At 57.2% G+C, this 23859-nt stretch overlaps 1 protein-coding gene across 3 annotated transcripts; it reads right to left on the bottom strand.

The window, feature by feature from the left end:
* Nucleotides 1–1114: 1114 nt before the first annotated feature.
* Nucleotides 1115–21505, bottom strand: ACE2 (angiotensin converting enzyme 2). Of its 3 annotated transcripts, none has more exons than XM_064152106.1 (18): nt 21323–21505; nt 18358–18516; nt 15953–16046; nt 15019–15162; nt 13733–13845; nt 13104–13212; nt 12366–12463; nt 12003–12172; nt 10678–10904; nt 9680–9824; nt 9058–9156; nt 8329–8451; nt 7813–7985; nt 6890–6948; nt 4660–4760; nt 3945–4061; nt 2494–2688; nt 1115–1578 (listed from the first exon to the last, which is right to left on the bottom strand). In XM_064152106.1, exons 1-18 carry the CDS (start codon nt 21503–21505, stop codon nt 1458–1460), a joined length of 2430 nt encoding a protein of 809 aa, XP_064008176.1. In that variant the 3' UTR covers nt 1115–1457. The 3 variants fall into 3 exon arrangements, with proteins under 3 accessions (XP_064008176.1, XP_064008177.1, XP_064008178.1); XM_064152107.1 differs by having other exon boundaries at nt 1115–1575; nt 21323–21402; XM_064152108.1 differs by lacking the exons at nt 15953–16046; nt 18358–18516; nt 21323–21505 and adding an exon at nt 15810–15858.
* Between the last annotated feature and the right edge of the window lie 2354 nt (nt 21506–23859).

Below are 23859 nucleotides of genomic sequence, written 5' to 3'. Positions count from 1 at the left end.
TCCATCTCCCCAAACAGAAATGTATATCTCTGCACCAATCCAGACTGGCAAACCACTCGCTTCATGTCTGGGCTGGGGTACAAATGATGTAGCTTGAAACAGCCAGCTGCCAGCAGCAGCTCCCTGGAGACTCTCCTCCCTGGAGAGAGAGGGAGGTATTTTTACAAGGCAGAACTCATCCTGTCCTCATGTAACGCTTACAGGGGTCAGATAAGTTCAATCTCTTGGGGACACAGTCTCAAGTTATGCTGTGGTAGGTCTAGGCAGGATGTTAGGAGGAAGTTCTTCACAGAGAGAGTGATTGGCATTGGAATGGGCTGCCCAGGGAGGTGGTGGAGGCACCGTCCCTTGAGGTCTTCAAGTAAAGACTGGATGAGGCATTCAGTGCCATGGTCTGGTTGACTGGATAGGGCTGGGTGCTACGTTGGACTGGATGATCTTGGAGGTCTCTTCCAACCTGGTTGATTCTATGATTCTTCCTCTCCTTTGTGGACATTACAGTGTGAAAGGCTAAAGTTCACTGCAGCCTTCCCTCACCAAGGAAATGTTCCACTGCCTTCAGCACCTTTGTGGCTGTGCTGGACTCTCTCAAGCAGTTCCCTATCCTACTAAAGGTGGAGACCTCACAGAGTCTCCCAGAGTATGGCACAGACAACCCGGGGCCAGCTTCCCTTTCTCAGGTGCAGCCTGACGCTCTCAAGCCTCAGCGTGCAGCATCTGCAGCGCCGAGCCAGTGGCTGAGGTCCCCTGGTAGGGAAAGCTTTGCTCATTTGGTGTTGAGGCAGTTGATCATACACTTAGGTGGCAGCCTCCACACAGATCTCTTGTGCTGGCTTTGTTTCTGCAGGGAGCTCTCCACTGCACTTACAACACCCGGTTAGGAAAATAGCCTCTCTTGCACCTCGCTCACAGTTCCAGTGCTGGTTCACCTGCAGTCCAGTCTCAGTTCTACAGTGGCACAGGCTTCCTGAAGGTGCAGAAACTGCAGTTATTTCATGTCAAGCTGAGTTCCTCATCACTAAGGCTCTTCTGGTGGCCAGCTGGGTTTTTTCTTGCAAGGTCTCCATCTGGAAAGATCAAGATGTTCCCCGCGGGAGCATGTGAATTAATCTCATGTCTGTCTCGGTCTGCACACAGCTGTGTGCTCCCAAGCTTTTGCTGCACATTGCAGAGGAAACAAGAAGTTGAAGGCAGCACACTGATGAAAAGCAGCACAAGCAGTGGGCAAGACTATGCACATCACCCACACAAAAGCCACAGAACACACAGATCCTCAATCTTTGCATGTTTGCTACTGGGCACACGAACAGCAGACTCAGCTGCTGCTGTCTCTGAACCAGTAGCTCAATGGCCAAGCAGATGGCATTATGGTAGCTGGCATCCACAGGGGCTTGGTCCTGCCTAGGCACTATTGGTACATGAAAATAACCCCAGAAACCTTTGGTGCAGCCAAGTTTTCAGAGTGGTGTTTGGGTCTCATCAGAAGTCACAAAGCCCAGGTTGGTGTTTCCCACGTCCTCATAGGGGTTCACCTCCTCATGCTGTGACCTTGCCTCAGTTCTGCTTTCTCTTGCTCTCCTGTAAGGAAAATTAACTCCACACTAGAAGCTCTGCTCGAGTCCTCCTAGGTGCCCAGACCCCATGCTGTAAATAATGTGCTGAACTGAGCAGATGTGTGCCAGAGGAACTGTGCTGGCCTTAAGCAGAACTGTAGCAGCCCTGCAATGTGCTTAGCAAGAGGGAGACTGAAGCAAAGCCCATCCCAGCTGCACTGCTGTTAATGCAGTGCCACAGAGGGGACGCCACAGCCCTGGGCAGGCTTCAGCAGTGCTGCTGAGAACTGCCTGTGCTGATGAGTGTGGGCACCTCTGCTGCTGCAGCAGCACATGCTCTGTCCTCATCAGGTCATGCCAGCCTGGAGGAAAGAGAGCTCTGAGGAGACCTTAAGAGCAGCCTGCCAGTGCCTGAAGTGGCCTACAAGAAAGCTGGGAAGGGACTCTGGAGAAGGGCTGGGAGAGCCAGGATGAGAGGGAATGGATTGAGGCTTGAGGAGGGCAGATTGAGACTGGAGATGAGGAAGAAATTCTTTAGAGTGAGGGTGGTGAGAGACTGGCACAGGTTGCCTAGGGAGGTGTTGTAGGCCAGGCTGTACAAGTCCTTGAGCACCACGGGCTGGTGGCAGGTGTCCCTGTCTATAGCAGGGGGTTGGAAGCTTAAGGTTCCTTCCAACCCAGCCCATTCCATGACTGCCCCTTGCAGCAGGGCTGGCAGAAGCCTGTCCCATCACAGCTCCCTGTGGCTTGGTTAAGCTGCTGCTGATGTGGAAACTGCTCTAAAATGAACCTTTAGCTTACTGCTGATGGGAGGAGAAGAATCAGCTCCAGTCCCTTCACTTGCTCCAGTGGGGCTTGGAGCGGCTGGCATGCAGCCTGCTGCCTCAGTCACAGGCTGCCTCTCAAGGGTCCCCACCAGGGCACCAAAGGCAGTACTCACCTTTTGCGCTCCCTCTGGCCCGTGATGATCAAGACAAAGAATCCGATGACAATCAGGCTGATCACCACCCCAAACACAATGAGCCAGACGGTGACAGGCGGCTCGTAAGGAGGGGCCACGGTTGGAGGGATGCCCTCGAACTCCAGCGAGCTGTCGTCCAGTCTGAAGGCCTCATTGATTCGTGCCCGAGACAGCCTGCGCAGAGAGCACATCGCAGGGGTTCACAGGTCAGTGGCAGAAAGGCAACAGCCTTCGGTGTGAGACCTCTGCAGTGTGCCAGGCTGCCCTGCACTGCTCAGCTGGAAAGGCTCTGAGGAGCTACAGCTGCACCAGAGCTCCTTCTGCCGTGGGGTGGGCAGGGGCAGCCACAGCAGCAGCTTAGCCCATTCCAGTGAAACAGGCAGGTCCAGGTCAGCTCTGGAGCTCCATCTTGGCATCTATCAAAGGAAGCCAAACAGCCTCCTGGTGCCCTCCCTCAGCCTGCACCTTGCCCCACGTTCTCTCTACCCTAAGTTTCTTGGAAGTCACAGAATTAACCAGGTTGGGAAAGACCTCTGGGAAGGTGAAGGAAACTCACAGCTTTGGCATCTTCTTGCTTGTTTCCCTCCCACAGACTTGCACTGGTTTGGTTCTTGTGTTTCTCACTGCCCTGAAAACCCTTTCCGTGGTGTATTTTCTGTGCCTTGCTTTCCCCCCTCAACCTCTGCTTGAGCAACAATAATGAGGAAAGCAGCTCTGGAGAAAAGGTCCTGGAGGTGCTGGTGGGCAGAAGGGTGCCCATGAGCCAGCAACGTGCCCTTGTGGCCAAGACTGCCAAGAGCAGCCTGGGCTGGATTAGAAGGGCTGTGGTGAGTAGGTCAGAGAGGTTCTCCTGCCCCTCTGCTCTGCTGAGGCCACAGCTGCAATCTCGTGTCCAGCTCTGGGACACTCAACTAAAGAAAGAGCTCAGGGAAGTGCTGGAGAGGGCTCAGCCCAGAGGCACAGAGCTGCTGCAGACAGTGAACACCTCCTGTGATCCCAGGCTGAGTGAGCTGGGGCTGGGAGCTTACCTGTGAGGGTGGCAGAGGCCTGGAGCAGGCTGCCCAGAGAGGCTGTGGAGTCTCCTTCTCTGCAGCCATTGCAACCCCCCCTTGGCTGCACCCCCTGGGTGCTGCTGCTCTGGCAGGGCTTGGGCTGGCTGCTCTCTACAGCTCCCTTCCAGCACCTGGCACCCTGTGATCCCAAGAAAGCCCTTTCTGCTGCAGGCAGGGTGTGATGGTAGCTCTGCAAGCCCCCTGGAGCATTTCACATGATTTTAAGTTCCTCTCACCCCACTGTTCCATGCTGACTGCAGAAGTGACTTTCTAACCATCCCCTGCCTCAGCTGGTTTGAGCACTGCTTCCCCTCCCACCCTTCCTCCTGGCTGGGTTTTGGTTTTCTGCTGTCCTTTGGTCAGAGAACAAAGTCTCACCTGATGGCATCCTCCACGTCGGCTCTGGGCACAACGTCACTGGCGTTCCCCGGCATGCTGACGGTGAGGTAGAAGGAGATCCTCTGTGTCTGCTGCCCGATGTGAACATCTGCAGTCCTGGGCAAGGCAGAGGAGAAGGGGTTTGGGTTTAACTGTTGAGGTGGCATCACCTTTACATTTCAGCAAGGGCAGAGTTGTCTTTGATCAGCTGTGCCAGGGGGCTGGGAAATGAGATCAGTTTTCCTGACAGGAAAGTCACAGTCTCAGCTGGGGAGAAGCTACCCTGGCCCCAGGGTGATCCTGGGTGGCATTTCCCCAAGCACAGCTCAGCTGCAGAACAGGAGTGCTTGAGCTGCAGTGCACAGAGCCAGGTGAAAACAAAAATCTCCCTTTCTTACATTCTGCTGGGAGCAGACCCCAGGTGTAAGCTGCCTGCTGGACACCAAAGGGCCTGGTGAGGCAGCCTCTAACAAGCACTGCTGTTCTTGCCCAAGGCATTCCAGGAGGCAGGTTGCTGCTTGCACAGGTGAGACCAGTGAGCTGCACAGACTTCCTGTGCTCCAGAGCCACCAGCCCCAGGCCCTCTGGCTGTGCACTCTCACACACAGCTTCTTCCTTACCAGTGGATCCTCCCTGGTATTCAGTTCTCAAGACTCACTTCCAGCCCTGCTGAGCAGGGCACAGCAGGCAGAGCACAGCCAAGTGAGCCACTTACTGGAAGTCAATTTCCTGGTGCTTCTCCTCGGCAAAGTATTTCCTCATGGCATAGGCGATGGAGGACTTGAACAAGAAGAGCTCGCTCTCGTCCCAGGTGTACTGCAGGGACAGCACAAGAGACCTTCAGCAGAGGCAAATCCTCAGGCCTGGGAGGGCACAGCAGGTGTCCTGCCTGCCGTGCAGGTCAGTGTGGGCTGTTTGTGCTGTGACCTACCCAAACCTTTTAGCTCTGCTGGGCACTCTGCAGAAGAGACAAGTGGGCATCCCCACTGCATCCTCTGCACTTTCTGGTACCTTTACATGGGGCTGCTGGAGAGCATCAAATCCTAGACTGGCTCAGGCTGGAATGGAGCTCAGAGCTCACCTGCTCCAGCCTCCCCACCAGCCCAGAGACACCTCTCAGCTAGACTCAGCTGCTCAAGGCCTCATCCAGCCTGGCTTCTTCTGGATGAGCTGCACAAGGCTCCCAGTCTCTCTGTGCCACGAGCCACATAAAGTAGCCATAAAGAGTCTTGTCCCAGGCTCTCTCCCACCTTCCTCTATGCCAGTTTGTGCACACACCCATGGCCACTGCTGCCATACCAGCAGTCAGAGCCACGTGCCCAGCAGCTCAGCCTAAGGCATGTTCAGAGGAAGGCAGAAAGCAAGGGAAGGGAAAAGGCTGCTGAGAAGTTGGTGGTGTGGAGGGGCTGGGAGATGAAAAAGCATGTCCTGTTCTCCAGAGCTCGGGAACCTACCGCCCACACAGCAACTCAGACCAAGGAATCTGTAGCAGATTGCTTTACAGCTGCTCCATTGCACAACAAAGGCTGTGCTGGCAAGAGGCACAGGTGAAAATGGCATTAAGCTAAACATTAGCCATAATGGCCAATAACTGGTGTGAGATGGAGCCCTTCCCTGCCGCTGCTGTCAGTCTGGCACTGTAGGCTCTCTCGACTCAGCAATAAAGCTGCGGTGGGGCTGGTGTGTGCCAGAGGGCTAGAAGAGAGCATCAGTTGCTGTGAGGAACCAGCCCCTGGTGGAAGTGGACATTAACAGCCACCAAGGGGCTGCACTGCAGCTACCTCCCCCAGCTTGGCACCGAGAGCTTCAGCCTGGAAGAAGGGGCAAGGTTCTGCTTAAGAGCGTAAGAGCTGCTGAGGGTTTTCAGCTGCTGTAAATGCATTTCACTGGGGTGATGGAGAGCAGGAAGGCTCTGGGAAATGAACAGCCTTCTTGTCTGAAACAGAAGCAGCTACAGCCCCCCTCAGTCTTTACACCAAAGCTCTCTGCATCGGGGCTGGGGGGCAGGAGGGCTGCCGATGCATCAGGCCCTGGGAAGATCACAGCAAACAGGCAAGCAGAGCTCTACAAAGGCATGCTGACAGGAGTGCTTGGCTGTGAAACGGAGAGCAGTGGAGAGCAGAGCAGGGCTCAGCCCCTCTGCTTGAGCCTCGCATTGCAACAGGAATGGCTACCCTGAGAACAAGCTCTGAAGGTAAGAGGGATAAGGAAAAGCAGAAGAAATTGTGCAGAGGCACAGCTGAGAAAAAACAGCCATTTCCAGCTCCAGAGGTGCCCCTGTGCTAGCCCTCCAGGCCTGCTCTCTAGCAGCTAAGCATCGATTGGCACCTCCACGGGACCGCTCCATTCATCCAGCTTAACTCCCTGCAGGCATCCCTCCATTCCCTGTGGGGACAGCCTGGATGGCAAACTCACATGAGACATCTGAGGGCAGATCTTGGAGCAGCCTTCCAGTGCCTGAAGGGCACTACAAGAAAGCTGAGAAGGGACTTTTGACAAGGGCTGGGAATGACAGGATGAGAGGGAATGGACCGGAGCTTGAGGAGGGCAGACTGGGACTGGAGATTAGGAAGAAATGCTTTAGAGTGAGGGTGGTGAGACACTGGCACAGGTTGCCCAGGGAGGTTGTGGAGCACAGAATCACTCAATATGATCAAAGATTGGGTTATTCTGTGCTCCACAACCTCCCTGGAGGTGTTGTACACCAGGCTGGACAAGTCCTTGAGGACCCTGGGCTGGTGGGAAGTGTCCCTGCCCATGGCACAGGGCTGGAACTGGATGATCTTCAAAGATCTCTTCCAGCCTACCCCATTCTATGAATCTGTGACTCTCTTACACGCTAATCCTTCACTTGAGCTGACAAAGAGCACCCAGCCCCTGCTTTGTTTTGCCCCTCTGAGTGCCCAAGGCATGGGAGCAGTGCCCCAGCAGCCGCGCACACTCACCGCCTGGTCCCCCAGCGCTGACTTCAGGCTGATGCGCACCTTGATGGCATTGTCAGCATCTGGGGCAGAAGAAATGAAGCTGGTGTCAGAGCTGCAGTGCCAGGAAGGCTGTCCCTGGCTGGAGTCTCCTGGCAGCTCCCTCCGGCCAGCTGTGTGCCATTGAATTCGTCTCCCCTTCAGGCAGCTGCGCTGCACTCAGCCACAGCTAAGCTGGCAGTGCCCCCGGGACAGCTCTGTGGCAGAGTGAGCACCCCTGCAGCCCAGGCCTGCAGCCCCTGAGGCACACTGAGCTGCTCAGGGAGGGGCCTCCTGCCGCTGGGGATGAGCAGCTCAGGCGTCGCGCTGTAAGAGCCGTGGTGGTTCCAGCACTGGCAGTGGTTGCACACATACAGCCTGGGCAGTTCAGTGCTCGGTGCCACCACGACCCAGTGCAGGTTTTGGTGATCTTCCTTTCCTTCCCTTTTTGCCTCACACACCACAGCAAACTAAGTACTGCTGATTTTTCTGTGCCATCTGCTGGGGCTGCTCTGGCTCCCAGGAGGGGTGGGCTGCACCCTGCAGAACAGGCACTGTTCTTAGCCAGCACCACACACATCCAGCTCTTGGGCTCTCTGCCTCTGCACAGCTGTGCCACACTCTCAGTGCTGCCACGGGGCACCAAAATAAACTCTGTGCCTGCACACTGAGCGAGGCTGTGCCCAGCCCCATGTGTGCTGCCTGCTGCAGCTCTGGCCAGCAGGCAGCCAGCCCGAGTGCTCAGGAGTAAAACTTACTGCCCACTGTCTGCCTCCCTTCAGCCTGCTTCCCTAGGGAGCAGAGCCTCCAGCAGCTACCAGAGACAGGCTTTGCTGGCCAAGGGCCTGAGGGCCCCGCGGTGTCCCTGCCCCCCCCCAGCTGTCCCTGCCCCCCGGTGCTGTACGTACATGGACTCCAGTCTGTTCTCCAGCCAACGTATCTGGCAGAGTTGGCGTTCTGCAGCCACTTGTACAAAGGCTCAAAGTAGTGCAGCAGGGGTGCTGCATTCATGTCTTTCTCTCCTGTTATGCTCTTCAGTGCTTGAGTCCAGGGCTGGGATCTGCCCAGCTGAAGCAGCTGTCTGTGAGTGGAAGGAGAGGCAGTGTGAGTTACTGCCATGCTCCACCAAGGCAGCAGAACAGCCTGCAGCCGGGGCAGTGCTCTCAGGTTTGCTTCTCCATTCCCTCCTTCCTCATTCCTGTTAGCAAGAATCAGTTCTTTTCTCATCAACAGGCAATTAAACCCTCACTGCTGAATGGACACAAATGTAGCCAACTTGTCAAAACAACTTGAGTAGAGAGGTGCTCAGTTTTCAAGCTAGGCTTGTTCTTGCTGCAGGCTGGCTGACCCCAGAAGCTGTGGAAGGTGCCTTAGGCTTTCTTGAACTCGGATTTCTACTCCACAGGAGAGATTTGGAGTTTTACCTCAAGCTCTGTCCAGCTGCAGTGGAGTTGGTAATGTCACAAGTGTGAAGAGGGCCAGTGTGGTTAGCTGCCTTGCAGAGTGCCTCCTGGAACTGGAACTGGTAGATGGTCCTGGTGTAGTACCTAAGGGCAGGCAGGAAGGCAGACAGAGGGTTTGGCACCCAGTTGGGAGGCAGCCACAAGCCACAAACTCTGCCCTGTCTGCTGAGGCTGCTGCTGGGCAGGCTGCACCAGCCAGAGAGGCCAGCTGGTGCTTGCAGGCCACACTGACTGACTCAGCCCAGTGCCAAGATCCAGGGCAGCAGCAGGCTGCTGTGAGTCTGCTTCTAGGGCCCAACTCCTTGCGTGGGCTGAGCCCTTTAACATGAGCTGGGTGGGCATAGAGCAGGCAGTTAGATGCTTCAGGACTGCATGTGCACAGCCCAGGTGATGGTGGAACAGGGCACAGTGTCTCCCAAGAGGCAAGCACCTCACACAGACGTGTTCCTGCTGGTTCAGTGGCAGCACAAAGCTGCTCTGCTCAGCAAGAAGATCAGCAGCCTCTCACTGCTCAGAGACGGCTGTGGAGCAGCCAGTGATGTCCACAGCAAAACCTCTGCTGCCATCACTGATCTTCAGTCAGCAGTTTAAACAAAATGAGACTGCCCAGAGAGTCCCCAGCAGATGTTTTGGGTAGTAGAGGCCTGTTCTGCACACCGAGTGTAAGCCATTCAATAAACACTGAGCTACCTTATGAAAGAGTAATCGTTGGCCACATGGAAGAGTGATGCAGGGTCGCAGTAGGTCTCATCGTGAGGGACTGGTTCAACAACACCAACGATTGCTCTCCTGGGGAGGAAGGGAAACAGGAGTGCTGGCAGACTGTGAGGGACACTCACTCACTGCTCCTCCTCTCATGGTCTGACGTGTATGGGCACCGCCCTCACCCCTCGCTGCAGAAGCCCATAGCCACCTCACTGCCTAGCTGCAGCAGTCCACACAGCCACCCCAAATGAGCACTGCTGCACTGGTGGAGAGCACAGACCAGCAGCTGCTGTGAAAGTGAGAGTGTAAGGAAGGGCTTTGAGTGCCAGCAGGGTGTGCAGGCAGTACTTAGTGCTAGGAGCCATCACACACACACCTCCCAGCCTGGAGACCCAACTCCCCCTGTGCAGGCAGCACTTAGTGCTAAGACCCATCACACACACACTTCCCAGCCTGGAGACCAAACTCTCCCTGTGCAGGCAACACCTAGTGCCAGGAGCCATCACACACCTCCCAGCCTGGAGACCCACCTCCCCCTGTTTTCCAGAGGGTGGCCAGAAAGGGTTGGCTGAACCAGCAAAAACTCCGCTTTGTTTCTCAAGCTTACTTCATCTCCCACCAGCGCTTGGTCCACTCCTCCTTTGGGATCTGCCCCTTGAAGACCTCCCAGCGCCACTTCTCCAGCATGTAAGTGAAAGGCATTGTCCCCACGATTGTTAGGGCTTGCTTCAGCAGGAAGTTGATCTCCGTTTCTGAAGAGAGATGCAATTAAGGTAATGGTTGTGGTAGCCATTAGGAGCTAATTAGGCAGCTAAAGTTGCCACCTTTTACAGCTAATGCTTACAGTCTGTTTTGAGTCAAAGATGTTCAGTAATGAAGGTGTGGAAGGGAAAACACTACTGAGAAAATGAACCACAAGAAAAGGTCACTCGGGTGTGCCCAGGTGGGCAGCAGAGCCAGTGGCATCCTGGGCTGGCTCAGGAGCAGTGTGGGCAGCAGGACAAGGGAGGTTCTTCTGCCCACCCCTGTGCTCAGCACTGCTCAGGCCACCCCTGGAGTGCTGTGTCCAGCTCTGGGCTCCTCCATTGCAGAGAGCTGCTGAGGTGCTGGAAGGTGTTTGGAGCAGGGCAGCAAGGCTGGGGAGGGGCCTGGAGCACAGCCCTGTGAGGAGAGGCTGAGGGAGCTGGGGGGGTGCAGCCTGCAGCAGAGGAGGCTCAGGGCAGAGCTCATTGCTGCCTGCAGCTGCCTGCAGGGAGGCTGTAGCCAGGTGGGGTTGGGCTCTGCTGCCAGGCAGCCAGCAGCAGAAGAAGGGGACAGAGGCTGAAGCTGTGCCAGGGCAGGTCTAGGCTGGATGTTGTTAGGAAGTTGTTGTCAGAGAGAGTGATTGGCACTGGAATGGGCTGCCCAGGGAGGTGGTGGAGTGGCCGTGGCTGGAGGTGTTGCAGCCAAGCCTGGCTGGGGCTCTGAGTGCCATGGTCTGGTTGGTTGGGCAGGGCTGGGTGCTAGGTTGTGCTGGGTGAGCTTGGAGCTCTCTGCCAGCCTGCCTGGTTCTGTGATTCTCTGATTCAAAGCCCTCAAGCAGACCATGGTTATGCACTGATTTACCTTCATCTTCTTGGAAAGATGGCTCCAGGAGCCCAAGGGACTGGAGGTGCGTGGGAGTGGCGGCAGAGAGGGACATGATTTCCCCCACGGCTTCGTGGAAGCCCTCGTTGGCAGCGCCCCGCAGCAGGAAGGGCTGTGTGGCGTAGGCCATGTCGTACTCGATGTGCCCCATCTCGTGGTGAGCTGTCAGCAGGTCCTCCATGCTCACCTTGGTGCACATCTTGATCCTGCAGACACAGAGCACACACTCAGGCGCTGCCTGGCTGCTGCCCACACCCTGCCCAGCTGCTGCTCAAGCCCTGCCTGCTGCAGCTGCTCACAAATGAACTGTGCCCCTGGCTCACCCCAGGCAGCCACCTCCTAGCATGGTCTGCAGCTCCTGCTGGAAGAGCAAACTCAGCACCTTCAAGTTGAAGAGGGAGTAAAAGAGAGCTGCAGTTTGGGGAGAAGCTCTCTGAATCCTGGCGATCAGCTTGTGTGGGGCAGCCAGAAGCCACCTCCAACGCTGGGCAGACAGCAGTGTAAAGCCCCTGGGTGTTAGTGACCCCTGCAACCTCATCCCTGTTTGGGCACTCATTATAAAGGCATTTCGTCCAAAGCAGGCCCCCAGTCACCTTCCCCAGGCTGCTGAGCTCTGCTGCTGAGCTGGGCTGCCGAGAGCTTTCACAGAGGCTATGCCAGGCTCCAGCCTCTCTCCCCAGGTAAGGTCATGGTGTAAGAACTTGCTGCCCCTCCCTGCTCCCCAGGGCAGAGGAGACTGACGGATTCTCCTGGCACTGGACCTGTCTGCTCCAGGCAGCTGGTGGCTCTCAGAAGCTTGTCATTTGCTGTCCACTGCTGCTCAACACAAAGGTACCCACGGCTCCCTACAGCATCCCCCACCACTGCTGCCCACTGCTGCTCAACACAAAGGTACCCACGGCTCCCTACAGCATCCCCCACCACTGCTGCCCACTGCTGCTCAACACAAAGGTACCCACGGCTCCCTACAGCATCCCCCACCACTGCTGCCCACTGCTGCTCAACATGAAGATGCCCACAGCTCTCAATTGTATTCACCAGCACCTGTATTTCTGCTTCCTCTTGAGGCCCCAAAAGCTGGGCATTGTTTTTCTCTCTCAGGCAACATCTCTGCTTAAACCTGACAGAAGTCCTTAGGTCTTCAGATGAAAAGATAGGAAGGTTACAGCACCACAGCATTCCTGCTCTCATCTCTCCCTTTCCCCTCTCACCAGACAGAAGACAAGCACAAGGAGGAAACCAAGCAGCGCGGTGCCCCTTTAGTGCCACGCTGAACATCCTCGGGGCCACAGGAGCTGCTGTACCTGAAGTCATTCTTGCCCATGTCCCAGGCAGTAGGGTGGCAGACGACCTTCCTGCCATCAGTGGGCTCTGTCAGCATGGAGTTGGCCCAGAAGTCCTCAGTCATTTCGTAGAGCCCAATGGAGGTGAAGAAGGCTTCGGCGGCGCGGAAGATTTTCACTGCATCCCACTCCTGCGGGAGAAGAGAGTCAGAGGCAGAGCAAAGGGAGAGGAGCCCAGCTCGGGGAACAGCACAACACCTTCAGAGGAAGAGCAGAAAAAGGATGCTAAGCCTTTGTGTTAGGGCAGCTGTGGGGTCCTAGAGAGCGGCTGGCCTGTGGTGTGCCACTCAGGGGTGCCACCTGCCCCCTGCAGCAAGGCCTTACCTTCTCCACCATTGCAGAGGTCACATCGATGTTGGGCTTGGATGGGTAGGGAACCGTCAGAGGATACAGGTTTGTCCAGAATCTGCCCCACATGTCCCCTTCAAAGAAAATGAGAGCGCCAGAGAGCACCTGACAGGCTTGCTGACGAGCTGTGCCACAGGGCCACTGCTGTCTGCCACTCTGCGCTGGCACACAACGCGGCTCCGGGACACTCAACCTGCTCGCAGCCAGCTGTGGAGCTCAGCAGCTCTGGCAAGTCATGCTTAGGTCAAATCCAGGTCAAAGTTTCACCCACAGCTGAACATCCCTGCTGCCAGCTGCTGTGCCTGCCACTGCCACCCTCACCTAGGTCACAGCCATGGCAGTGACCTCGCAGGCTTTGGCAGCAAAGTCATGAAATGTGGGAGGTGGACACAAGCTTTCAAAGGGAAAACCTCAACTCTCTCAAACTCCCATTTCCGAGGAAGAGAGGAGCTGAAGAGGGAGGGGAATGTCCCAGCCCAGTGCTGGGGTTTCAAGCTGAGTGCTGCCAGCTCCAGCGAGGGCATCTACCTGCCTTCTGTACCTGTCTCTGCAGCCAGCACCTGCGTCACCTCTGTCAGGACCACCTCTCCATTTCTCCCCTCCTCTAATCTGTAACCTGCTTGTTAATAGCCTGATTAACAGGCAGGCTGCTCTGTTCCCATGTGCCTTGGAGGTGACTGTCCCACGTGCAAGGCCAGGCCTGTGTGCACGTACCTAGCAAGTGGGCAGGGATGCATCCCGTGGAGCTGATGAGGTCAGGGCCATAGACCTGCTCCAGCCGATGCCTCACGTAGGCATGAAGCTGCTGGTACAGAGGTTTTATCTGGAGGCAGAGAAGAAGGAAACAAAGGATTTGCTCTTCACTCTACACCACTCACCCCTCCCAAACAGAGAGCTCCAAAGTGTCTCCAACACCATTCTCCCTGCAGGTGGGTGCACACTCTGACCTGCATCCCTTGCCCCAGGGCTCAAGTGCTGAGTCCAAATCCCAGCCCCAGGAGTGCTGCTCAGCCACAAGGGAGGGAGCAGTGCTAACATTACATGCAGAGTATCAAGGATACCCCATGGGAAACAGCCTCCTTCCCCGGGCCCTGCCTAGAGAGGCATGGGTCGGCAGAGCTCCCTCATTCCCAGCCCTGGCACAGTGCAGCCCGAGGGGACACAGCTGGTCCTAGAATGGCTGCAGAGTCCTGTCTATGTCCCACTGTCTGCTAACCCTGGGTGGCCTGAGATCAGCCAGTTTAGAGCCCAGAGCCTCTCCTTCCTCAGCAATGTCAACTCGTGAGCCCACCACCACTAAAACCAACCCCGTGGCCCAGGGGAGAGCTTTCTGCTGCCTCTACCTGCTCAAATGTCCTCTCCACATCTTCAATCAGCTGGTCACGGCTGTATTTGTACTCCTCTGGGTAGTCTGCCTCATAATTGGCTCTCCAGTAATCTCCATAGTCAGAATAACCTGCAAAGCGTGGCCGGGTCACAGCAGGGCACTGCAGATGGCACCACAGCAGTGCAGCTCCCTGGTGGTGCCACGCAGCCTGCAGCCCTTCTCCCAAAGCAAGGACCTAAACCACGCAGTGCTCTGGGGCTGGGCAGGAGAGTGCTGCCCCACAGCTCCATCCCATGAACATACAGCTACAGGGGAGCTCCAAGAAGTGCTGCAGATGGAGGTGAAAGGAAATTGCAGCCACGAGAGCAGGCAAGCTCTGCTCAGGCTGGACACACACAGCCTGTAAACTGCTGCAGACCCTGTCCTCCAGCCACAGAACCACCAGGGCAGGTGCAGGCACCATGGATGACATCCAGCTTCCAGTTCCACTAAATCTTCCAATGAGGTCCATCAAGCTGGGAGCAGAAGCGGCTCACAGCTGGGGAAGGTCAGAGCGACCATTTCTAATGTCTGTATTTTCCCTGCCTAGCCACTGGCACCATCAGCTCTGGTTGCTGCTGCCCAGCTCCAGCCTGACAACCTTCACAAGCAGAGGGATGTGGGAGCTGGAGCTGCAGCTGGCCCAGATGACAGATCTCCTTCGGAGGCTGGTTTAGAAAACCTTCCCGATAAATAAGCATCCCTCTGCCATTTCCCCTTGAGGAGAGTTCCCTGGGATCTGCCTGGAGGTCTCTAGCTGGAAGCACTCTTCCCTTACTGCAAAACCCTTTCAAGCACCTGGCTGCATCTGCTGGCCCAGGCCTAGCAGATCTGATCATCAGAGTCAGGGCACAATGCTCTTAAGGCAGGGGGCTGGAGCAGCTCTGCTGTGAGCACAGGCTGAGGCAGCTGGGGTGGTGCAGCCTGCAGAGCAGAAGGCTCCAGGCAGAGCTCAGAGCAGCCTGCCAGGAGCTGCAGGGGCTGCAAGCAGGCTGCAGAGGGACTGCTGGCAAAGGCCTGCAGGGACAGGAGGAGGGCAATGGTTTGAGCTGAGAGCAGAGCAGCCTGAGCTTGGCTGTGAGGAACAAGTTGTGCAGCAGGAGGCTGCTGCCACACTGCAACAGGTTGCCCAGGGAGGGAGCTGAGATGTGCAACACTCATCCTTGTGGTTTGAAAAGGTTGAGGTCCTGTGCACACTGCAAGACCAGGGCATGCCTGCTCATGGCCAGAAGCTAGACAAGAGGAAATAAAGCTCTTACTTACCATTTAGCTTTGCAACCTCATTTTCAAGTTCAACATACTCTTCATACAATGGTCTCATCATCCTGCCAACCTCAGCCCTCCAGCCTTCCCAGGCCCACAGCCTCTCCTGGTAATCCCAGCTGTTAGCCATAATGTTATCCAAGCCTGCCAGAACAACAGCAGTTAGCACGGGAAAAGGCACAATCTCTGCACCTGTCTGCCACAGCAGGCAAGTGAGGCAGGGAGGGAAACGGCAGCAGGAAGCAGAAAACAAAGCACTTGGCCTGTGGTCTGCTGAGACATCCCAGCCCTCTGCTGCAGCCTTCTCTGGGGCTCCCCTCCTGCTCTGCGCGGGACACGGAGCAGATCACCTCCAACAGCCTCCCTGCATCAGCTGCCCCTGCTGGTAGCTTTTTGGCACTGGCCTCAGCACACCAGGGAGTCCCACAGCCTGTGATGGCAGGGGCAAAACCCATGCTTGGGGGGACAGGCACTGCCCAGGTGACAGCAGGGACACAGCAGCTGAGCAGTGTGATGCAGGCACAGCCCAGGTGACAGCAGGGACACAGCAGCTGAGCAGTGTGATGCAGGCACAGCCCAGGTGACAGCAGGGACACAGCAGCTGAGCAGTGTGATGCAGGCACAGCCCAGGTGACAGCAGGGACACAGCAGCTGAGCAGTGTGATGCAGGCACAGCCCAGGTGACAGCAGGGACACAGCAGCTGAGCAGTGTGATGCAGGCACAGCCCAGGTGACAGCTCTCTTTTGCCCACTCCAGGCAGCAAGCAGCAGGCTCGCTGCAGGTCACTGACCTGCAAGGTGCAGCTCACCCATGGCTACGCCGTGGGCAGGAGGAGGAACAGAAGGAGCCCCCAGCAGGCAGGAGCTGCCCGTGGGCTCTGTCTCTTTGAAGCTGAGTGCAGAGGTCAGAGCAGGGGCAGGGTTGGCACCGTACCTGGCTCCAGCACCAGGCACTCGGAGGGGCTGCTGGTCCTGCAGACGGTCCCAGTGCTGTAGATGGTACTCATGGTGTTTAGCACAGTGCTCAGCTGCAAGCCAGACGGGAGACAGCCCGTTAGAACCCCACCCTGTGCAAAACAGCGCCCACCTGGGCTGATGCCTTAGCAGCTTGCTTCAACACTTCACCCTCTGAAGCATGTCTAAGCTCCTCAGAGATGAAGCAGAGGCCTGGCCTAAGTGCACTGCTGCGTCAGGCCTGGCACAGACATCACCTGCCCACAGGCAGCAGGTGGCAGAGCTCTGGGCTGAAGGAGAACAGCCTGGCCCCACAGAGCATGCACAGGCAGCAGAGCTCTGGGCTGAAGGAGAACAGCCTGGCCCCACGGAGCATGCACAGGCAGCAGCAATAAAGCTCAACAGGACACCTCCACGAGCCTGTCTCCAGCCAAGCTCCCCAGGCAGGTCACATTAAGGCTGGCACCAAGAGGGGCCCCTTCTGCAAATGCTGCCAGCCTGATTGCTGCCCCTGGGCTTTAGCAACTGCATCACACCTGCTGCACTGCCTGCCCTCCATCGTGCAGCAGTCGCAGCTCATGGCTCAGCTCAGCTGGAAGCCTCTGAGAGCACTCAGGTCTGCCTCAGCAGCTCCGCTACACAGCTCTGATCTGGGCACTCTAATGTTTGAGGGTTTCACAGCTCAGCACAGACATGCACCACTTCCAGCCACTCCTCTGGGGCTCTGATTTCTTTTGTAATGTTTTAAATCAGAACTATGCAGAACTGCCACTGGGAGGGGCAGCTAATGACCAGCTCTAACCTGGACCCTGTCAGCTTTAAAATAAGTGGGCATCTAAGGATGCTTTTGTATCCAGAGGGGCCACAAAGATGCTCCCAGGGCTGGAGCAGCTCTGCTGTGAGCACAGGCTGAGGCAACTGGGGGGGTGCAGCCTGCAGAGGAGAAGGCTCCAGGCAGAGCTCAGAGCTGCTGCCAAGAGCTGAAGGCAGCCTGCAGGAAGGCTGCAGAGGGACTTGTGCTGAGGGGGTCTGCAGGCAGGCCAAGGGCAATGGTTTGGAGCTGAGGCAGAGCAGGGGGAGAGTGGAGCTGAGCAAGAAGCTGTTGAGTGTGAGGGTGCTGAGAGCCTGGCCCAGGCTGCCCAGAGAGGCTGTGGCTGCCTCCTTGCTGGGGGTGTTCTGGGCCAGGCTGGCTGAGGCCCTGAGCAGCTGAGTGTGGCTGAGAGGTGTCCCTGGGCATGGTGGGGAGGTTGCAGCAGCTGAGCTCTGATCTCCCTTCCAGCCTGAGCCATGCTGTGACTCTATGACTCCATGATTAATGTAAGTGGGCAGCCAGGAGTACTTCTGTATCAGTGAAGAATACCTCAGTATTCCCAGCAGGCTGACAGGCTGTAAAAAACCTGACCTCCCAAGGACAAAACCAGTGTCAGCCCCAAGGGTGGTTATTCAGGAGCAGTGCAAGTGCCCCAACAGGAGGATACTGAGGAAAATGCCTCCTCACCCGAGGCAGAGCACTCTGCTTCAGAACATGTGTGCCTGTAGCAGCTGCCAGCACTGCCCAGCAGGCACCGTCTGCCTTCCCAGAAGCCCACCTTGGGACCAGCCAGCAGAGCCAGCAGTCCTTTTCCTACACGGTGCTCAGCACTGCTGGCCTTTGCCAAGGAATCTCAGGGCTCCTCTAGTCAGGGCTGTGGGAGCCTCTGGCAGTGCTGTGCTGCACTCTGACCTCCAGCAAAAGGGAGCTGATGTGACCCTCAGCTGCTTGGCTACAAACCCCTCCCGAGTCTGCACAGCTGCTGCCTCCGGGCCCCGTCAGAGCCAGGTCTGTACCCCTGCCTGTGCCTTACCCTGCCAGTGCAAACGGCAGAGCTCCTTGTGAGCCCTGCTAGGACTTGCTGCCCTTCAGCTATCTGCTGTGGAAGGAAGTCCCCAACCCTCTCCAGCTGCAGACACCTCAGTGCCTGGTGCACAGCAGTGTCCCTGCTCTGTCAGCATCTGATAATGCAACGTGTGCTGACAGAGGCTCCTGCCACTTCTTTGACTCATCAGTGTCCTTTCACCTGCCTCTCCCTGAGCACTGCCCCAGCTTTGGCCTTAGCCATGCACTTAGCACAGCTCCTCTTTTGCTCTCACAACTAACACAGCCATTTGTGCAAGGCCAGCCCTGAGGTGTGTTTTAAATCCATTGCATGACAAAACTGCTGACCTGAAGAACACTCCCAAGCCAGATCAGCTCTCCAGTCCTCCGCTGCTAAGAGCACCTTGCACGGGTGCAGGCTCCGTGCTGACACTGGGAGATATCTCAGGGCAGGCAGGATGCCAACAGCACCCTGCCCTTGCTCAGGGCTCCACTCACCTGACAAAACCAAGCTACATTCAGCCACTTACTCTGCTGTATTTTTCTGGTGACAGCACAGAGGATCCTCTGTCCTGGAGAGCCTGGATCTGGAGCCTGGTGAGGTCATCCTGGATGCTGGGCAAGGGGAAGCTGCTGGCGTTCTGGGAGGCTTTGCTGTAAAACGCAGCCCACTTGGCAGCAGCCTCGTTCTGAAAGGGGTTCACACAAGCCCTCAGTTAGTCTTGCAAAGAAGAGTGCAAAGTCAGTGGGCAAAAACATCCCTTCTAGGCAAAACTGCACTGGTGAAGGCCACCTGTGGATTGCAGGCTGAGCTCTCGCTGTGTGCTGAAGCGGCTGCAGAGCTTTTGCCTTTGCTTTATTCACACCTCTAGGCAAGACTTTTCCTCTGAAAACAGCCAAAGGCAGGAGAGGTTCCCACACCCTGCTTGTCATAACCCAGCTCTGCTGTCTGCTGCTCCAGACCACCACAGCATCTTCCCTTAGTGCTCTTCTTCATCCACCTGTGCCTAGCAGCAGCTGGAGCCAAGCCAGGGCACAAGAGGTCACGTCTCGTTTCTGCCTCAGTAGCAGCGACAGTCAGCAGCTGAGAAGCTGCTAAGCCTCTTTGTTATGCAAACAGCATTTCCCCCTGCATCCTGCTAAGTGAACGATCTGGGCTCGGGAGGCTCCAGACAGAGTCCTCATCCTTCGGTGCTTTTACCTCCCGGACACATGAAACACAAACGTCAGTGCACAAAGCGGCATCACAAGCACAGCATTTGGAGCTGAAACTCTCTTGCTCTTCTTCAGCCTCCTTTTAATGTGTTTGCACAGATCTCAGCGCAGCAGCACCCATCCCAGATGGCGACAGGAGCAGCATCGATTAACCTGGCTCCCAGATGGCAACAGGAGCACTAACCTGGCTCCGGGGACGGCTCCCTTCATTGTGCTCACGCCAGAGCTGCTTGGGCTCCGGAGAGGGCACCTGAAGCAGCTCCCTGCGGAGGCCTCGGGAAACACAACTGCCACTCGTGCCTGAGGAGCTCTCCAGGCACACTGCCCCCGCGCAAGCAGGCGGCCAGACAGCACTCGAGCCGGGGCCGCGCCTGGGCTGCCCAGCCCCGTGGGGCACGGCCCGCAGGACAGCTGTCGGCTCGCTGCAGACACAAGGCCTGGGCAGCCTCCCGCCTGCATCTCCCCCTGCCCGGGCAGCCCCTCCGCGGGAGGCTTTCAAGCTCTGCTGGCTCCAGCACCTCCAGCGGCAAGCAGGAGCTGGCCCAGCGCCCGCGGGAGGGGCAGCACCGCAGGGCTGTCTGTGGGCTGCTGTCCTGAGCAGGGATGGAGAAGGCTCTTAGGAGCAGCAGGGCAGGAGATGAGGCTCGTGGGCTACAAGAGCCGGGGGAAAGAGGTTCTCCTGCTGCCTTGCCTTTGCCCAGCTAGAGGAAGAGGCTGAGCGGTCGGAGGAACAGCTACAGTCTCTGTGGCCCAGCTTACACAGAGGGGAGGGCACGGAGCCGCCAGGGACAGTATTCATTAACACTGCTCCTCCAGCAGAAAGGGGCTGGGGGTGGGGGTTGGTTTCTTACCACTGCTGCTCAGAGAGCAGGCAAAAAAATACGTTCTGAGTGCTGAGCTAATTGATTCCTCCTGCTGCTATCTCCTCATGGGTTTTATGATCATCTCATTAATGCTGGAGGTACTGGCGAGGGTTGGAGGCGCCACAGCTGAAGTACCTGTGCCTCAGGAGCACTCCAGGCTGGCACTGCTTAGTCACTGATCAGTCTCCTTGCTTTAATTGAGACATGAGATAATTAAACCATGATCTAATCAAGCTGCAAGGCCACAAAGTGGAAGCTTTCCACTGTTGTGCAGAAGTAGATGCAGAGTGTCCAGCCTCATTTCCATGCTCAAATTACTCTTCTCTAAAGGCTGAGCTGACTTTCAAACTCTCACTACGGTGCTTCTGTTGGCATGGTGAGATGCTAGGCTGAGGCACAGCACTGTCAGTACCCAGCCAGACCGCAGCTGACTGCTCCTGGCAAACACAGCACTTGCCTGGAGCCCCCAGCAGCTGGCACAGCCAGAGGCCGGCGCTGAGAAGCAGAACTGCAGGGCAGGACAGTGGCAGCACAGAGGCTGTGGCCTCTCCTGCAGCTGGAAGCTGCCTATGGAACAGAGCCCTGCCTGCCTCCCGAAATCCCTCTTCTCCTTTCCTCTGCCCACTCCAGCACCTCCGGGCAGCCTACCAATGGCCCTCACTATGAGGAGAGTGGGCAGCAGGTGAGGGCAAGGGCCCCCACTGGGTAAAGGCTGTGGCGCACCACATGGTACCATCGGTGAGTGTGTAACAGCATGGCTGCATGCTCAGGAGAGGCCAGGCTGTGCCAGCACAGAGGGGCGAGCACAGTGCCCCTGGCAGCAAGAGCCCAGGCTGAGTTCAGTGGCTGTGCCAGCACAGAGGGGCGAGCACAGTGCCCCGGCAGCAAGAGCCCAAGGTGGGCTCAGTGGCAGTGCCCCTGGTAGCGAGAACCCAGGGTGAGCTCAGGCTGACAATGGTGTCAGACCTGCTCTGCCCTGGCTGCAAGAGCTGCCTCCCATGCCCTCGTCTGCAGGGCATCAGCTAGCCCAGGCCATGCTCAGGGCTGTGCCCTGCCCAGCAGACAACACACTGGCAGGCACTGCTGGCAGTGGACCTCCAGGGAGAGGCAGCATCCCTCTCCACCCAGCTCAGGTTCTCAGGCTCTTCTCTTTTTGCCTTGCTTTTTCCCTCCAGTCCCCTCCAGCCACCAGGGTGACCCCAGGTAAGGACTGGCCTGTGCCCACCCTTGCACCCCGGCCTGAGGCTGTGGAGAGCAGTGGAGGCCCAGGGGTGTCCAGCGAGGCAGCAACAGGCCACAGCAAGCCCAGGCACAGCCGCCCAGGGGCAGGTCTCCGGCTGCAGCCCAGGCGCCGGCGGCGCAGGCTGGCCAGAAGCAGCTGCCAGGCTGCAGGCACAGCCCCGGGCGCGGCACTCACCATCGCCCGCGCAGTCTCCTCGGTGATGTTGGTGTTGTAGTTCCAGGAGGCGAGGGAGCTCTCGTAGCTGATCTCCTCTGCCCTGCTGCCGAAGTCTGCCAGAAAGCTTTTGGCCTGCTGTGTGACATCCTGAGAGGCCACCGCAGCACTCAGGCTGCACAGCAGCAGGACCTGCACCAACATCTTGGTGCCTGGCAGGAGAGCCTCTGGGCAAAGTCGATTTCCTCGGGCACGCTCCTCAGCTGGGCTCTGCCTCCTCAGCCCTCCAGCATGGCTGGCATGAAGGGCTGGCTCCAGCCTGCCAGGCCCTTTATAGGCCTCGGCCACTGTGGGAGAGAAAGGCAAAAGTTTTTCCTCAAGGGCCAAACAAACCACAGTGAATGATTAACTCTGGAAGACACAGCTCCTGCTGCCGCTTTATGGCCTCCTTAGGAAACCCTTTCACTTGGGTTAATGTTTCCCGAAGGTGCTGTCACTGGTACAGCTGAGCCACTTCGGCCTGCCCTGCCTCTGCTCCCTCACAACCTCAGAGTCCTCCCACGAGTTGGTGATAAGCTGCAGACACACCGAGGAACTTCACTGACACCAGGCCAGGAGCCGGAGCTCCTCGACAGGAGGAAAGCCCAGAGGCAGCCTGGCACAGGGGCCTGGGGACTGCTCAGAACCACCTTTCAAGAGGCTCTGCAAAGTCACAGCATCATGGAATGGGTTGAGTTGGAAGGGAGCTCCAAGGGGCCTGAGCCTCTGTCAAAGGCTGCACCTCACATGCTACACCTTCCTGACACCTCCTTCCTGGTGACCTCTGCCAGCACTGCCTCATGCTGCAGCTGTGACCTTGCTGGCAGCACTGTCTGTTGCTCAGCTTCTTGCCTCTCTACACCTGGCTCACGTGGGGCACTAACTAGTACCTTTTAAATTGACCCTGACACTGATCTCAGCTAGTTGTCATGGCCATTCATAGAACCATAGAACCAGCCAGGCTGGCAGAGAGCTCCAAGCTCCCCCAGCCCAACCTAGCACCCAGCCCTGCCCAACCAACCAGACCATGGCACTCAGTGTCCCAGCCAGGCTTGGCTGCAACACCTCCAGCCACGGCCACTCCACCACCTCCCTGAGCAGCCCATTCCAGTGCCAATCACTCTCTCTGACAACAACTTCCTAACAACATCCAGCCTAGACCTGCCCTGGCACAGCTTGAGCCTCTGTTGCCTTCTGTTGCTGGCTGCCTGGCAGCAGAGCCCAACCCCACTGGCTACAGCCTCCCTTCAGGGAGCTGTTATGAACATTGGGAACTGCAACCCTGCCAAGGCCTCCCAAGCTCCACAAACCTGGTGACAGCTTTGGTCTTTCACATCCAGCTGATTCGGGAGGCAGGCAGGCCCGGGACAGCTACCACCCAGACAGTCTCTCTTCTTCCCCGAGGACCTCAGGGCCTGGGGTTTAATTCTGCTCCTCTTGTGAGCCTTGTCCAGCTCTTCATTTCCTCATTTGCCAGCAAGCCTGGATGAGAGGTTCCTGTGCTGCTCTGTGCTGCCTGTCAGAGCAGAGAATGATGTCTATTATCACCTGAATATGATTTCTTCTCCAGCAGAGCACAAGGACTATGTTGGCCATTTGCTTTAACTCTTATTTTCTCTTCCATGCTGGCAAATTAGCTGCACACTGGCCCCAGCACTTTCTAGGGTACTAAAACAGGGGTGGCTGACCCAAAGTTCCCTTTTTACAAGCAGGTGAGGTTTATCTCCCCTTTACTTTGGTGCTTTCCTCAGAGGCAGAGCTCACAGCTGTCACCTCTCTGCTGTGCTGCAGGAGTCACCTCTGCTCCTTGCTCTGGCCTGTGGCTGCTCCCTGCCTATGCACAGACCTGAAACCTCAAGGGTGCCTGCACAACCCAGGGACCCCCAAGCAGTGTGCTATGTGGTGGAGAGAAGGGAAGTCACCTCACTTTATGCAGGGAGTGCACCTGCACCAAGTGGAAGGTCCTGCAGCTGGGTGGGTGCAGTGCCAAGCACAGCTCCAGGCTGGGTGGGGAACGGCTGAGAGCAGCCCTGAGGAACAGGCCCTGGGGGTCTGGGCTGATGCAAAGCTCCACAGGAGCCTGCAGGGTGAGTGCAGCCCAGACACAACCCTGTGCTGGGCTGCAGCCAGAGCAGTGTGGGCACAGGGCAAGGGAGGGGATTCTGCCCCTTGGCTTTGCTCTCCTCAGACCCCACCTGCAGTCCTGGGTGCAGTTCTGCAGCCCCCAGCACAAGCAGGACATAGAAGTGTTGGAGGCAGTGCAGAGGAGGCCACCAAGATGCTGAGAGGGCTGCAGCAGCTCTGCTCTGAGGCCAGGCTGAGAGAGTTGGGGCTGTGCAGGCTGGAGAGGAGAAGGCTTGGAGGAGAGCTTGGAGTGGCCTTGCAAGGTCTGAAGGGGGCTGCAGGAGGGCTGGGGAGGGACTAGTGACAAGGTCTGGGAAGGAGAGGAGGAGAAGGAGGAATGGGTTTGAAGTGGCAGAGGGGAGATTGGAACTGGATGTTAGGAAAGGGTTTTTGAG

This window comes from Pogoniulus pusillus, chromosome 12 (assembly GCF_015220805.1).
Source record: "Pogoniulus pusillus isolate bPogPus1 chromosome 12, bPogPus1.pri, whole genome shotgun sequence".
Classification (NCBI taxonomy): domain Eukaryota; kingdom Metazoa; phylum Chordata; class Aves; order Piciformes; family Lybiidae; genus Pogoniulus; species Pogoniulus pusillus.
Note: the sequence above shows the minus strand (reverse complement) of the source record. Positions and strands in the feature narration are given on the sequence as shown.